Source organism: Pagrus major, chromosome 3, assembly GCF_040436345.1.
Source record: "Pagrus major chromosome 3, Pma_NU_1.0".
In the NCBI taxonomy this organism is placed as follows: Eukaryota; Metazoa; Chordata; class Actinopteri; order Spariformes; family Sparidae; genus Pagrus; species Pagrus major.
The window spans coordinates 6,638,416-6,656,051 of NC_133217.1; the positions used below are offsets into that span (position 1 = coordinate 6,638,416).

Consider the following 17,636-nt stretch of genomic DNA (forward strand, 5'->3'; position numbering starts at 1 on the left):
TTGAAAAATATCGAAAATTTGACACAACATTGAGGTGATTATCTTTTAGATTTCTAATTAAAGATAATTATAACAAGGCCATCAGACTTGTCAACATGCTGTCAGAGAAGACACTGAAAAAACTACAGCTAATACTGGTGTATCGATAGTGTGAAAAAGTAGTATTGAAACTGTCTCATAATTCAGAATCATTGACATAATGAGATATGACAGGGAAGGGGATGAGAAAGAGGGGGATGACATGCAGCAAAGGGCCCCGGGTCGGACTCGAACCCTGGGCCGCTGCAGTGAGGACACAGCCTCTATATGTGGGGCGTGTGCGCCACCAACTGAGCCACTGTGGCGCCTATATTTTCTTATTTTCTTATGCTTTTGCTTTGTTCTGGGCGTCAACGATTCTGGAGAAAGATAGGTGATTGTTGAGTCAGATTCCCAGGTGAAGACGCTTTGGTTTGGTGGCTTGCCAAACCAAAGCGTCTTCACCTGGGAATCTGACTCGCCAATCAACTTGAATGGTGTGTTTGCAAACCGCAACCGACAAATCTTACATAATATTCCTTTAATGGACTGTATCATATAATTCCAGACAAAATGATGTCGGTATATTTGCATAAATTTACACTTGGAATGAAAGTTGAAGCAATTACCTACTGGAAAAACTACCACTACATCTGGGTCTCAAGGGCCAGCTGGTAACTCTGGTGTTTAATAGTTCCAGATTAGATGTAAGCACTGAAAACCAACATGGCTCTGTGTAAAGAGAACTACAGCTGTGACCTTTAGAATGTATTTTTAAAGCACATTATCAATTCAAACGTGCTTCTAGCAAAGCTTGTTACAGTACGCCTGTTCAGGTGTTTAGAAAGCTGTACAGTGTGTCTCAAAGACTTGTTCCCTTTAACTGCATTCCATTAATATGTAAGAGATAAAGATGGGTGTGGGAGGAGGAGGTGTGGCTGTCAGCACTCACCTAAAGCCTCGGGCACCGAGGCTATGTCCTCTCTCTCCTGGGAACTTATTAGCCACCTTTCATCTTATTCCCCCCTCTGTTTATACCCTCCCCCCAAATCTCCCTCTCTCGAGCTAACCCCTCAGTCCAAGCAGCTCTCCTTCATCTAAGCATATTTAACCAACCAGTAGTGTTTGCAGTTTGTGTGGAAATTACACGCTCAGTATAAACACATTCAGCCAGCGCTGCTGAGAATCCTGGCACTTCCTGAAATAGAACAAACGTGATGATTAGATGCACAGACTTAAAAAGTCTGACTGCAGATGAGTTTGGAGATTATTGGGAGAGTCCTCTGCTGCTCCTCTGGCTGGTGACTGAGGTATTTTTGGACAGCTGTCCTGATTCTCATTAGGACTGGCGATGAGAGAGACGTGAGACTTATTAAGCTTTGGGTAGCTCAGCGGCTAGTTCAAGAGGCTACTCCCCCAGCAGAAAACCAATGCTTACGCAACCTGTGTATGGCCTGCACATGAGTCTGTGACAAGGAAAAGGCTTGATTCGGCCAACACGGAATCACTCTTCTAGTATCAAGATGCTGTCTGGACTCCTACACTGCTGCTGCGGCTAGCAAGGAAACACAAGAGTGTATTTTTGTGATGCATAGCAAACAGAATCAGGCTAATGAGCAGCACCGAATCCAAGTCAAGTGTTATTTTAGACTGAATAGATGCTCGCTGCTGCTCCTGCTGCCGTCAGATCAATTCACATGGAGCATGGAGGAGAATATATTCACTCCCACTTTGCGTAGCCTTGAGCAGGGCCAAGCCTTAATGCTGCATCAAGATGAGACACTTGTTTACCCCAAGATTTTCAATGATTCATACCTACAGTATAGAGAAATTTGCTGCATGCAGTATTTTAACTGGAATGTTATTCACACATTAAATCTAGTTCATTTTGTGACTGAATAGGTTGAAATGAGGATGTAACATTCTCTCCTGTTTTTATTTATTAGATTATAGGCCAGTAAGAGCAATTTTAAATATTTAAACATGTAATCTGGGAGGAAAACCTTCCTACTTTCTATGAAACCCGTTTTGCAGCAGAGAGGTTAATATTTCTGTGACTAGGATACTCCCGGTCACTCTGCACCCTACTCTATATATGCCCTCTGTGGCTTACTTTCCCTGGGAGAGACAAGGGCCCCGGCCAAGCCCTCTCTGATCGGCTGGGACAAACAGAGGACCCAGTGTTCCTCAGACGAGTGTTGGTGGGTGACTGTTTATTTTTTCCTCTCGTCTTAGCTGTAATTCATAGTGACCTGCCCAGAATTGTTGCCATGCTATGAAACAAGTATTTTCCAGCTCTGTATAGAGAAAATGTCATCAAATGCAGCTACAGAAGTCAGAGAAGTCCGATTTAATCCGAAGTTTATTTCCTCAATTGAAGAAATTAAAACTGAAAAGACACTGGCTTGTAAGAGAGATGACGTATTTGACCAAAGTGTCTCATTTATGTGCAGTGACCTAATATCACACTCCTGACTGGTGTTAAAGTCTGCAGACCTGTCGCTGTGTTTGTACTTTCACCCCTGATGTTACTCTCATCGGCACCTTGTGTTCCAGTCACTATTTTGCAAGTGATTTGCTATCAAAGGTTAAAGTGAACGCTGTATGTAAAAGATGTAATATTGTTCTATTGGGGAATGGAAATTATTCAGTGTGGGAAAGAGACCAACTCTATGTCCTTTTTTGAGCGCGTACTGGAAAATCTAGAAGTATAGGTGTGTCGGAGAGCCAGCATTAGAACAAGAGATAAGATTGTCAGTGTTTTCTTGTTTGCTTTATCTTTGAAAGAGAAACTTCAGGTTTTCCATTCCATTTAGGTTTCTGTGATTTGTTGTATTGTTAAGCAAAAGTTTTCAGTGAATTAGAAAGACTTGCATTTTGAGAGGAAGCTTCATGGAAATAAATAGGGAGCATCAACAGTCTTATTGCTATAACCAGCTCCGGGTGGTTGGTTTTGACAGCTCAATTGCTTCAGGCAGTTACTGCAGAGAAAACATTATCATTTATTCACTCACCAGTTTTATAGTCATGTTCAGTACTGTCGGGTAATGATGCTTTACAGCTGCCACCACAGTTAGTCTCCTCTCCAATCTCACTCCTAGTGCTATAAGTTTAATATTTTATGTTCTGTAACACTGTGTGAGGTGTGCGTTTTCTCTGTCTGTTCATTTTCAAGATGTCGTGCATAACTGCACTGTGCACGCATGTAAATAATTCAGCGGGTGTGTTTGCTTTGCTGATTGTCTGTTACAGATAAGCACTTGCACGATTAATAACCACATTGTCTGACTAATAATAACTCTCTTTCTTTCTGTGTTCTGTCATTACAGATAAATATGGATCAGCCCCCACGTCATTAGAGGTGAGTTTTACATTGCAGTTTTTCGTCACTCCAATTCCAACAGGCTTTTTAGTATACCAAAACAGTGTGTGAGATTTTTAAATGTGTATCAAGCAAGTAATCAAATGCATACTCTTTCCAGGGAAATATTACAGTATGCAAGCACTGGACCCTACACTAGCATAAACATCCCACAATACAATGCGTTAGTGATGAAAGCAACAAATTAACAGACAGTGGTCGACAGCGACCAAGGCAGCTCTGGCGTAACATCAATAACACTTCAAAAAGTGTACATCGTATAAAGTTTCACTTTGCTAGACTTGAAGGTGCAATATGTAAGTTTTGACCACCTGTTGAAATAAAAACAAATAGGGACACCAAGCTGCCGTTGGCTAGTTAGCTCAGTTAGCCGTGCAGCTAGCAGTCCAGACAGGGAGTTTGGAGAACTGGGAGAGTGTTGGTGTTTACAAAGGAGCTTTAGACTGGGACAGGTCGGGGCTAGCTGGTTAGCATGCTTACTTTAGTATATATCTTTGCACTGTAATTCACATTTTATTATTATTTTTTGTTACATTTTGAATGCTCTCAACTAAAATTCTTAGATATCGCATCTTGAATGTATTTCTTAAATTAATTAACTGTTGGCAGGGGTTACCATGGTTACGTGTCTCCAGCTGGCAGGGAGGCTCTCGGGAAGTGATATGATACACTCAGAGCAGTAGTTTCGAGAATATCCCGTGCATTTTTTTTTTTAACTTCACTTGTCAACACAGACGAAACTATTTCAGAATCTGTTTTCACAGCTTGCCCACAGCCGACACTGTTTGTGAGTTACTACACCACAAGTATGCTGGTGTGGCCACGCTGATGCATTATTGTAGGCTTTGGTCATGAGAAAATGATTTCCTCTATATTGAGCTAATACAAAACATTTAGATTAAAAGTAACAAATGTTAAGTTGTGTTTTTTCTTATGTGCAAGGACTATTTTCGCTGCAGAACCTGGTAGAAATCTGCTTGATCTGTCACATCAGTGCAGCCAACACGTGAACTTGGCCCTGCTCATCAGATAGAGATGAAAACAAGATGTGCTTTCTTAGATTGTCCGTGTGTAGGCGTGCACGAAAAATAATAACCTCTCACTTAAAACGGAACATGGTCAAAGAACCTGCATGAAGCCATATCTATTAAAAATATTTTTCTTTCATGACATCATTTCACCTGATTGTTCCAGAGATTGAGCCCTGACCTGTGATGCACTAAATGTGAGTGAGTGGGGGTGAGCCCGGTGCGAATGGCGCGCTTTACTTCATTCTGCAGTTACTGTGTGTGCTGCACGCTAATGCAGGAGCGCACCTAAAAGAGAACGTCTTTGTTCTTCTTCTCTTTTTGTTCATAAATGCGTTACTTTTTACACTGTTATACACTCATCACAAAACCATGTGAAGAGGACATGTGGTCAGTGTGTATTTGGCCAAGCTAGGTATATTGTATAATAACGGGAGGAGAAGCCTCCCTCAAAGCTTCACTGTGTACACAGACTAATTACACAGAGAGTCCATTGTCAACTCAGTGCAGTGCGATCGTTCTTCATGTTTGTCTTGTTGTTCATGTGATCACAGGCATGCACAGTATGTGTGTGTTTTGCATGGCTTAGTGGGAAATAGAATTCCTCCGCCTCAGCTGACAGTCAGAACACGGATGAAGTCTCATGGTTGAACTGTGAGCTGCCCAGCCTAAATGTAAGCCCAGGCTTTTGCCTACACCACAGTTGTAAGAATAAACAGGGTGTGTTTGTTGTTTGTTTGGTATTACATGACATCTTGCACAATGGTTATTTCCCACACTGGTATTTCTTAACAACTGCTGGATGGAGTAGACGAGGGAATCACATTGTAAATCATGTTGCAATGGCCAGGATAATGATTGTATTATAATACAGCAATTTTGTGATACTTGATACACTACAAGACAATCATCTGTGATTTCTGAGTTTCTTCTTCTTCACTGCAAGTGGGTTAACTTTCATTAACTTTGTCCTAAGTGCCAACATGAGGAGTCATGAAGTAGTTCAGGTCCACTTCAGCTTTATTTTTAGATAACATTTCCATCGACCTTTATTAAAGTCATATATGACCAAAATACCTGCAAAACTAAAAACATTTGCATCAGCTGCAGCCGTATCTGTGTTTAGTGCTTATTATCAAATGTTGGCACGCTAACATGCTAAACTAAGATTGTGAACATTATACCTGCTAAACATAAGCATGTCAGCATTGTAACTGTGAACATGTTAGCATTTAACTTTAAGTCTCAGTTCCTTGTCTTAGTGAGTGAACCAACAAGCCAATAAGCCAAAACCACTCTCCCATACTCATCTCTGCTTCTACACACTTAAGTCTTTCCGAGCTAATCATTAGCTTGTGTTTAGTTGACCCACTTTCCCTCACTTCTACCACAGAAGACGTGTTATAGGATAATCATCAATAATATCAAACTGATTTGCTACTTTAGATTCAGACTTTACATACAGTCAGAGCTTTTTCTTGGTGGTGCTCTCTTGTTAACTTCATGGGTTCGTAGTAAAAATTTCTTCGAGGAAAATAATTTCTGTGACATGGACCTGCAAGACAAGCTTAACCCACTTTGTCCTCACTTGAAGATTAAGGTGAGATTAGTTGTAGTATCCTATTACAGGTTCTCCAGTTTGCCAGATCTGCTCAGGTCCCTATAGGTCAACTTTGGGCCAAGGCAGTTAGTTTGCAAGCATCACACACGAGGTAAAATCTTGGCTATAAAATGGATCCTAATGGACTGGATTGTAGTCGTCAGTAAGGTAGTCAGCAAATGGCAGTTAGTGTGTTATGTTCACATTCTCCAAATAATATGGACCCTTCATGCCACGTTCACTCACACTTTTTCTTGTTTAAATTACTGATTCAGATTCTCACTTATCCTCTTCTCCAGATGGTAAGAGGTTACATGTATTTGGCTGTTTGGCTCAGATTCAGTGAACTAGTGCATGTTTTTGCATATAAACGGTGTACAGTACGGGCCTCCGCGCTGCAGCTGCTTGAACAGGGGCTGCATGTGTCTGCATGTGAGGCCTCTGTGCATGGTGTATACCAGTCACTGCAGGCAATAAGATCTGTCTCTGCAAAGACTGTTTCTTACTCTTGTCAGTTCTGATGTCAGACTACAGATTTTAACTGGAAGAGATGTCTGTAGACTCGCTGTAGAAATTTAGTAAAGATTCTTATGAATGTGTCTCAATTTGATGTGTGTTAGGTAACAAACAAGCATAGATGTTTTTGGGTCAGTCGTCTGTGGCTTTTGAGTTCAGACAGTCCCCTGGAGTGAGAGACTGGCGCCCAGTTTGATCCCTGTATGCCAGAAATTTACCAGTGACCTCATTGTTACATCCTGCTTTTATCCTTATCAATCAATTGATTTTTGTGACAAAGCACCCGTGCGGCTCATATTACAGCCCCCGAGGTTCCATTTATGCCTATGTAGGGATATTCACAGCAAGCACAAAGCAACAGGAATGTAATTAATTGAGTAGTCGGAGCTTTTTGAGTCAGGTTACTCCATATTTATATCCACCACAGAGGAAATCTATTTCTCTTTTTTATTCTGGTCCATTCAGGCCTGAGAGATTAATAGAGTTTCCTCTTCAGACTGTCGATTGTATGAAGTTATCGGATCTTTTGTAACTGATATTTTCTACTAGCTGCTAGAAAGTCTTGTGTGGTTTTTGGAAAAACATAAATCTAGTTTGTTTGGAGAGTTTTATCCTCTGTGTCGAGCTGCCAGTCAGATTTGTGTGGTGTTTAGGGTCACTGTGGGGATTGTGACATTTTAAATCAAACTCAGCAGGAAGAGCATTTAGCGGCTGATGAATATTGGCTGTAGTGAAATAAACTAAACTCTGTAGGTTTTTTTCAACATGTACGATAACTGCAGCCTTGTGTTTCTAAGACTATGCTTGATAAACGGATTCTTCACAGTATCATATGTTCTGTATATGTTCTAAGTGTTTGGAAAGCAGCAGAGTTTTATCTGAAGAAAAAATAATTTTCTCTCTAACAGGCTCAGCTTTTATGTCTATCACCATGATGGCTTGAGATGTTTACACATAATTTCCATGATGGCTGTTTGATCCAGAGGGATGTTTCCTCAGCCCTCAGCAATTTTCCAGTTGACTTCATAGATAAATGCAAACTCGACAGTTTTTGACCAGCAGCATGGTGTTCTGTCCCTCTATGAACCACGGTAGTGATGCTGCAGACCGGAGGAGGCTGAGCAGCCGCTCCTACAGTGGAAGACCTCTAGATTTTTTAGCTGTGGTTATGTAACTGTGTTGTGATGGCTTTGCTCTACTCCTGCCAATCCTGCTTAGTGGACCACTTTGTGAACTCAGATGGCCACAGTGATGTCTTGGGCTGCAAGAGTGCGATCGTGTTAACTGCGAGCCAGAAATGATGTCAGGCCACAGATCATAGAGACTTTTGCCTTTCAAGTGAATAGCTGTACACTTGTAATATATTTAAAAAACAAATCAAGAAAAGAGTTTTCAGCATTGTTTTTTACTAAACGCAAGCAACTCCATCTTTTTTTCTGGTTAACTGTGTTTTATAGTCTTTCTTAAACAAAGTACAAAAAAAAAAGCATTTAAAATGATCAATCACATTATATAGATAAGGCATGGACGATATGAAAATGTAATTTCATGATTATTCTGGCCTAAATAATTGTGATACAGATATTTAAAACGAGACAAAACTCACCAAACGAACCATCTCAGGACAAGAAAGTACAGATTTTCTACTAATTTTGCCCCTGCATCAACATAAAACATGCGTCAGTGGCCCTTCAGAAAGGTTGAGTATTTGCTTTAACTCCATCTTAAATCTGGAGTCACCTGATAGTTTACATCAGATCAGGATGTCAGAGTGCATCAGCTATATTACATATTGGCATATTCATAGACAACTGATATGAATTGACAAGACTCCACAGCACATAAGCCTGACTTTCCTCTTTTCTCACGTGTTTGTGTGAGTGTTCATAGTGCTCTTTAACACAATCCACTCATTCTTTGCCCATCTGCGTACTGGTTGACTCACTGATGCTTTCCCCATCATGGTTGCTCCTCTTGTACAGCTCATATAACTAAAAATATGTACTTTATATGTCAATTTTTCAGCCTAGTCTTGTTTTTTAAAAGCATAACTGACCTTACCTTCAATGAAAGGGCTCAGTGATGGAAAATTGCAGTAGTTCCAAGTGCTTAAGAAAGGATGGAAAAGGTACTATTTTAACTTTATTTAACCTTCATCTAACCATGGGTGGTCACAATGAGAATGAATCACTTTTCCAAGCAAGTTCCAGGCAAGAAAGCGCAGCCTTGGGGCCAAAGGCTACATGAGTTTTAGCATCACCATGGATTCATGAGTGACTAAACTTGCCAGTGTGCCCGTCTGAGCTGTTTGGCCCAAAAGCAGACCAAGCAGATGTTTTTAATTATGTGTCCCTCTTCATTTTTTTTTTTGGTTGTCAAAAGGCCAGTGTTTGCTAAGTGTACAGCTCGGCCCATATTAACTGGTTAAGTGGAAAAACTACTCTTAATTTTGTTGAGTGGGCACAAAGCTCAAACAAGGTCATGTTTGGAGACAACAGGTCCACTTGACATGAGGGTTTTTTTCCATGTTCTTTTTTTAAAATTCTTTTTATAAATTTCTCAATTTTTGAAAGTCTTACTAATAATGTATGACCTATTTTGTACTATTGGTAACCAACTCTGTCAAAGATGTTCATGATTTGATATGAAACACAGCATTCCTGCAGGAGACAAAGGTTATTCATGAGTAAAAAATTCACTTCGTCTTCGTCATTGATTCTCAAGATGATGCCTCTGACACTGGTCCTCATTGTATAAAACAAGTTATTGTTGGAAAACATAAGCCTGAAGCACTTCTTACCCCGGCAGTGATGTCATGCAAGAGCTTAGTATCCCTATTTGTTTGTGAAGCGTGAGAAAAGATGCTTTTGAGGGAGGATGGAGCCTATTCTGAATGGATTATTTGTAGAAGTTGAATGTTGTATTTGTGTATTTAGTAAACAGTAAGCCTGTCTTGGTAATGCTGAGCTCTAAATTTATTCTCAGTGATACTATTTTTTGTCTTTGACACACAGATGACTCATCCCGCTGCATTTCCTAAGAAGCATTTTTCAAATGTAGGCGTTTTCCGGCGCTACCTGTGGTTGGGAACATATGCGTGTTTCATCCCCCTCAGCAGGTTTCCTCCTATCCTGGGTGGAACCTGGTTTCAATTAGCCGTTTGCTACCAAACACCCCCGTGCCTGGAACCCAGCGGTGGATTTTCTGGACATCTTTCCCAACTGTTTATCTGCATACTTGTTTCCTTCCTTCCTCATTCCTGCTCCTCTGCTTTTTCTCATTCCTGAGTCACGAGTCTTTAAATGAGATAGTGATGTGTAATTTTTCTCTTTCCTGTTGTTGCTATTGATACTTAGGATGCCTCTTCCCCATTCCATCTGACAAACTCGTAAGGGAATTCATTCAGTTCCTTCAGCCTTCACGTGTATGTTTTTCTCGCCATTATGTCCGGACTTAACTGTATATCTGGCAAATTGAGCCCAAGCTGTCATTATTTACGCTCCGGTGCATCTAAACCTTGGAGAACATAAACCAGATTATTGCACAGAGGGCCTTAATTAATAATGCATTGAACATTGAGCCTTTCTGTGCTGGCTACCGTTGAACCAGTGGCCAGTTAGTTATTACAAGCCCTTTTGTGTTGGCAGGGAAATTGGATTAAAACAATAACAGTATGGCTTGTCTAATACAACTGCTTACATTATACATGGATACAACATAATTTTTCTGCACCGGATTATTGATGATAGATTTGGTCCAATGTTAACATTTCCATCCCTGTGGCCCATGAATCCCGAATCCTCCCGTCTTCTCGTCACTCCAGCATTCCCACGTATCTCCGCCCACTACAGCCCATGTTGTCCTACAGATGGATTATAAAGTTACATAATAAGACACTAAGGAATAGAGTATTTATTTTAGCCCCGGAACAGGATTATCAGCTGCTCACAGAGATGGTTGTTGATAGGCGATAGTGGTACAACACCCTGAAATGGGCAGAGCTTTTTCCAGGAAAGAATGGGATCGATAGGTTAGTGTTGGAAAATTCAGATTAGAGGCTGTTGTGTTTTAGGTACTGTATTTTTATTTATAGAAAGACATCGAATAGGGAGCTGAGTTAAATTGTCAGTTTAGGGATTTGATCCATAAAGAAATAAAAATAGATTGAACGTTCAAGTGGAATAGTCCCACATTTTTGCTGTTTTAGTGTAAACAGTGGAAGGGTTTGTTGGATTATTTGAACAAAACATTGTAACAAAGCTAAAAAACTGAAAAGCTGATGTTTTTTAGATACACAATGACAGTTTTTCTTAGAGATCAATGGAAAAAACAAAATACAGTGAATTAAGTCCAAACGTGAGAGTGGCATTTCAACTCTGTGTGGAGTTTTGTTATGTCATTAATGATTTTACAGCTCTTCTGCTGAAGTCAGTGAGCCCAAACCTGCTCTGTCAACACCCTTCCCTTCTCTGCGCTCCACTCCCAGAAACAACAGCAAGGTGCCTGGTCCCTGGCACCGCTCCCAACCATAGCCAACCATGCCCATCAACACAAGTTTCAACTGCATCAACCCTGTGCTTTATTTGAACACCTCCCTTTTATAACAATGTCGCTCCATTATTTCTGGATAAGTACAACCAGTACAGTAATGACTCAGTGAGTTGATCATGTCATTACTTCAACAAAGCCATTTCATAATAGCTGCAAGGTGTTGCTTGTTACCACATTTAGGCCTGCAGTGCTGCCATGTTATTATAAAGATGGTGGAAGGTAGTCATGTTAAAAATTCATTTCTTATTGTCTAAGAGCTGCTGGGATTGGTATAAACAAAGGGGTTTCTCTGCTATTATACAGCTGAGGTGCAGTGCATAAGTGTTTTTATGCTGCGCCCTTAAACGTACAGATGTGAAAGCAATGTAAGCATCTGGATGAGTCCTTTTTCCTTGCCAATGTACAGCATCTAAGAAAACAAAGGGCATAGTCACACTCTTTAAAGTGACAGATTAATGTTAGCTGTCGAGCTAGCCAGCCTCTGGGGTCACATTAGTCGTCTACTATCACTCACTTCATAATTTTATTAATATCTTTGTGATGGATGCATGTAGCGACTTATTTTTAAAAAAAACCCTGCAGTGTACAGTTCAGCCATTAGGAGTCAACGCTTGTAACAACACTGTAATATTTTGGGACACTTTTGATATAGGGATGATTTGATGCTTTAAGTACATTTTTATGCCAATTACACAAACATCTCTTGACTGTTTTGGTGAATGACATTGCTGGCAGACATGTTGACTCTGCTCTCAGATCAGAAGATGTGTTATTAGGTGGTCACCTGTGTGAAAAACACTACACCAATGACAGTTACAAAATGGTGTATTGCTGATTTACAGACGTGATTGGGGAGATCTATACTGTGTCCTGAGCATTTAGTAATCTACTCTTTCATGTCACTTTCGAATCAAATCGTGAACATGTTTGACTGAGCTGGTTACCAATAGTACAAAATAGCTAATGCATTATTAGTTATTATTATTAGAACATGGAAAAAACCCTCATGTCAAGTGGGCCTGTTTTCTCCAAACATGACCTCGTTTGAGCTTTGTGCCCTCTCAACAAAATTAAGAGTATTTTTTCCACTTATGTAGGCATGCTGTGTAAAAACACTGGAACCTGTTCCACATTGCAAACACAGAGACGTAGTCCACCACAGAGAGCGGCTCTAACACATGGATTGTAGCCAGCAGTAAATGTGAAGGGTATAATCACATCCAAATCCTGTGCAAACCCTCCAGCCACAACACTGAAGAAACCAAAAGCGACCCCGTCACAACGAGTGCTGTGAAGTACAGTAACAAGTCTTTGACAGACACTTCTCTGTAATCATATTTCAGAGGTATTATCCAGATAAGATATTGGTTAATATTGAATATTTAGTGCTTTATTTCCAGAATATCTCCTTCATCCCTGGGCTAATTGAAATCAGCTTTGTCCTGTCTTACAGATGTGATGTTTCCAAAAGTTGTTTCCGATCTACTGTCCTGTGTAGAATTTACCGAACCCTTGCTGATTTGAGGACACGGGTTAGATTAAGTTATCAGGACAGGACATGGCACATCAGTGCCAACTGGACATAGTGAAAGAACAACTTTGTCTTATCATGGTCCAGTGATGGTTTGTGACATGAAGATGAGGTGGAAATGGAACTGCAAAAAAACATGGGTCATACTCAACTTATTAATGAGGGGAAGTGATGAAATGGAATCATCCCCAGATTACGGTAAAAATCACATTATTTGGAGGAACACTGTGGCCTCGTTTCACATCTGGTTTGAGGACATGAAGCGTCTTCTTTTCTGCTCAGGTGAATTGAGTTGTTTTGGATAGAGTTGTTTATCTACGACCGGTGTGATGAAATTGGGTCTCATCCATGAGGATGTGCTGGTGTGCATTAATTATAGAGCAGCAGGGGCAAAGAGTGTAGTGTGTCAGCTGGAAAAACCATAATGTTGGCACACCTAACAGCGAGTAAATAAATGTCCATAAACAGCGAAAATAATTACTACCTTCAGCTGAATCAGAAAGGTTAGTCAGGTTGGATGTATGTGTATATACAACTATTTGACCCTGTTCACCATGCCTGCACCACAACGAACAAATAACAAATAGCACTGAGCCAGTATGACGGTAAATAAATACTGATGATGATGATAATGATGATGTTCATTTTCTGTTTATTCTTTATGTCTTTCATGTCTAGCTTAACTGGCTGTGTGGATTCATGAAAGCCTTTGTGACTATAATAGAGATGACAGGCTTCTATAAAAACAAAACCCAGTCTTACACTGTTCTTTTTCTGTAGAAACTCAGTCCCACTTGTCCGTTCTCCCACAGGTTATCGACTCACTGGGTGTCATGATCTACAAAGCTCTGGACTATGGCCTAAAAGAAAACGAGGAGCGGGAACTGAGCCCGCCGCTTGAGCGCTTGATCGACATGATGACCAACACCGAAGAAACGGAGAGCGACCCCTGTCCTGACGAGGGCTATGAAGCCACAGAGGAGGAGGATGAGTGTGAGGAAGAAGAGGAGGAAGAGGAGCTCGTTTCCACTACCACCACCAGCTCAGTCAGCCAAATTCGCAGTTATCGAGACATCATCATGGTAGGTTGAATTCCGGAGCATATCGTGAATGCCAATTTTTGTTCTCCTCATCAAAGCTGGTTAAAAATACAGACAGTGCTTGGCTGCAGGTGATCAGTGCAGATGGCAAATGTAATATCTTCACAGTCTAAACGTATTAAATGTTCAGATTGTTCATATCAAGATTTGCACATTTTTCCTTTTCCCGACTTTAACATCAGGTCTATTAACAGAGCAGCACATCCACACATCATTATCACTCCAGCTCCTAGCAAATACAGCCATGCTGTAAATTCCCCAGCCAGCTTCTGAATATGAGACTGGTAATTATAGCAGTGTAAACACACCGGTATTTGGGGAATAGGCTTAGAAACGTTCACACCCCGTTCCCTCCATATAATGAACCTGGTGTAGAACTCAAATGTCTATTTGCTGCCAGTGCGTGTCTGGCCTGGCCCCTAATTCCTCTAACAATCATCCTCTTGAGTGTAAACTGTGATATGTTGGTATGACACGGCTAGATTGGATAACTGCACATTCCTGACTGACCTAATTTCCTGCTTGTACTCTGCTGTTTTGTCAGATAGAGTTAAATTGGATGGGCAAGGGTACAGCAGGTCGAGTAGCTGACACAAGATGAAAGGACCTGCAGCATCCCACAAAAACAGGAATAGTTAGACGGTGAATGTGCTGAATGCGTTTCCTCATTGCTTTAGTGAAATGGGAGTGAAGTAAGGAGTGGCTACATGAGCGGCCATCAAGCTGTCAATCTGGAGTTAGGATTATTTAAAACCAAACTGGGACATTGGGGCATACTGTGCCGATGAGCATTCTAAAGTTTCCCTTCAGTTTTTGCAATAGAAACGGTTTTTGTACTTGATACAGATCATTGTTTTCAGCAGAAATGGTGGAGACCACAGATGCAGCTGTATTTTAAGCATGACAGTAGAGGATCTCACTGCTCCTTCCCTTCAGTAAACAAGGAAGAAGACATTTTCTGCTGTGTCGGGCATTCCTGTGGCTAGCCACACCCATCAGGAGACCATGAAAATATGTCATTGGTCTGGTTTTTTCCTTTGTGTCTTTGATAATCTGACAGCTCATCCATTACCCTCGAAGGGCAGACTTTATTATCACTTACAATCAAATACCATAAAGGTCAGAGCTTTAAATGGTGTACAGGTGACGCTAGACAGACAATGTGGCTCGGACTGGACAATCAGGTTCATGCTGTTGATGGTTTCATGTTTTTAGCAGCGTCATGGCTCTAGGGATGCCACTATGGCAGTGTCAGTCTGTTGGACCACCACTTTGTTGATCCTCTGACATTTCTGCTAGCACCACCATGAAGCTGACATTTTTGTTTTTATGGATTACAAATGTTTGGCAGAAAAAAAGCATCTTGGCTCAGAAGTGTGGTCAGCATGAATTTTTAAAAGGTGCAATAGTGAGGTGAAGTTTAAAACATTCAAGAATGAACTAGAATTATCAACAGAATGCAAATAAAGAATAGTTTTGACATTATTCCAAAGACGTTGATGTATTGTGTTGCAGAGATATCTACTGAAGTTGGCACGCTTACCAGCTAGCCCCAGCCCCGTCCTTTTTCATAAACAAAAAAACAAAACTCTCCCAGTTTGGACCGCCAGCTAAATGGCTGACTGAGCTAAAGGCAGCTACAGCTAGCGCTTACTCTGGTGATATGCTGCCCCCTATTTATTTAGTGTTTGAAAGGTGGCCAAATCTTACACAGTGGACCTTTTTTAACAGCATGTCTTCAACTATATAAGAGGTCTTTGTAAGAGGACTTTACTCACCTCCTTCAAATTCAGGTTGTTTATTTCTGCCTTTTAATTTTCTTTTGTTGCTGTAAAATAATCTTCTGTGTATATGAGTCCTTCATATGTATGCTCTTTCAAAATGTAATAAATAATTGGTCACACTTTTTAATAATGATTATTCTGCACCACTACATACCACTCATTCTTTCTCTTTTCGCCTCTGTAGATATGTTCTTCCCACCTGCCAAGCCCATCCGACGCTCCCAACCATTACCAGGCTGTGTGTCGTGCTCTCTATGCTGAGACAAGAGAACTACACACCTTTCTGGACAAGATCAAGAGTGCCAAAGAGGTGAGAATCTCAAACATGCGACGTAGATATGTTCTAAATAAATCTGGTGCACTTACAGATGAAGTGAGTCACCTAAACCTATTCGGAAATAATACAGTAAGTAGCTTCTAATTGTCACTCACCCACCTTCTCAAAGTCGGGTAATTTTGTCCATGACTCAGACTCCAAACATCTGATTAATTTGTGTTTCACCAATAAAAGTATGAAAGAAACTGAAAGTGGATACAGAAAAACATGACCGATAAGAGGATAAGAGAATAAGAGAAAGTACCAAACTCTCTTCTCCCTGGGATTTACGACTCTGCTTTGGTGTGTGGGTTCACTGTGTAAAATTCAATTGGTTGAATTAGGATCTGTCAGGCCGACAAGAGTTGTGCCCAGAAACTGCACAATGGCAACAAAACAGCTCACAAAGTGGTAATGGTTCAGAAGATGGAGACTGTTTGGGTGTCCCTGTCTGACCCCCTCGTCAGGCTGGTTGAGAGCTCAACATCGCTTATACTTCTTGTCAGGATTTAACTCTGCATGGACACGCATCCATCTAGCATCCTGTTTCTCATCTCATTTCACTAGCTTATTGGCAGATTTATTTCTATAAGTGGAGTATTGGTGTTGTAGTAAATCAGTATGATGCGTGACAGATTCCCTATAGAGCTTGTGCTTCTTGACGACAGACTTTTTTAGACCATAAACCACCAAGATGTGCTGGAATGTGCTCTTTTTTAATTAAAATCATTAATTAAATAGCATGAAAATATATAATTATAGAAATACGCATCGGGGGATGTGATAAGCAGCTTGAGCAGACCCAGATATTACATTTCAGGAAATAATGTTAGTATCACATTTTGTTTTTAGCAGTTACTTACAGAAAATGCAAACCATGGACCTCCTGTAACACACAACCTTTTGTAAAGTGTTGTATAGTGCTGGTGGAAAAACATTTGCCCTGCCCCACTCAAGCATTCAAGATAGGCATCAAATGAAATTCCTGTGCTGTTTTAGTAGTGTCCTGGTTTGGAGAAGATGTAACCACGTGACTTATTCCAAAGCTTGTCAGACGGTGTAGCTTGGCTGTACAGTATGTACACACATGAGAGACATGCCTGCTGTGACCTCTGTAGGAGGCAGGATTCATGTAAACAGTCTTATGTAATATACAGTATGGTTATAGAATCAAGTTTAACCTTATTACAAGAATTTAAGCAGCTTACGGGAGGGGACCAACAGGCTATAGGAGCCGCGTTTCACCTCCTGTAGCACTGAATGTTACTGGATAATTGCTAATAAGTAACCATGCACAGTATCACGCATGCTCACAAATTAGGAGGTTAGTCAGTGAGTCTTTCTTTCAGTTGCTCTTCCTTTTTTTGTTTTTCTCTCTTTGCTGTAATTGTTTATCAGCTTCTTCTTCTGGGATTCCCCATTCCTGGGTAACTAAAGGTGAAAGATGAATTGGCAACAGAAATGTGTTTGGATATTATTAGAAAAAGGTCAAATCAGCAGAAAAAAGGATTAGGAAAGAATTGGGAAGAGGGAATGTGTTTCAACAGTAAACATGGGTGTGGAGATGATGGAGATAAAAGCAGCCTGAAGGCATTCCTTCTTTGATCTAAGAGTGATATCATAGATCATATTAGATGCATCTGACTTGAAAAAACCTTTGACAAACCATTAGAAAAAGAATGTGACAGGCAATCCACGCACTCAGTCAAGAAAAGGTATCTAAATGAGGAAGGAAATGTTGAAAAGCCTTTTTATTATAGTGGTTAAATCATTAAAAAGCCAACATGTTTCCACCATGAGGTCTTCAGCA

General features: G+C 40.6%; 1 protein-coding gene across 4 annotated transcripts in view; it reads left to right on the top strand.

Moving 5' to 3' along the window:
* The window catches only part of spire1a (spire-type actin nucleation factor 1a), a 30,533-nt gene that overhangs the window by 1,766 nt on the left and 11,131 nt on the right, over positions 1-17,636 (top strand). For all 4 annotated transcript variants that reach the window (XM_073463378.1, XM_073463379.1, XM_073463380.1 and 1 more), the window contains exons 2-4: positions 3,348-3,379; positions 13,439-13,708; positions 15,695-15,820. In XM_073463378.1, coding sequence (XP_073319479.1) covers positions 3,348-3,379; positions 13,439-13,708; positions 15,695-15,820 — 428 coding nt within the window. The remainder of the gene's footprint in view (positions 1-3,347; positions 3,380-13,438; positions 13,709-15,694; positions 15,821-17,636) is intronic.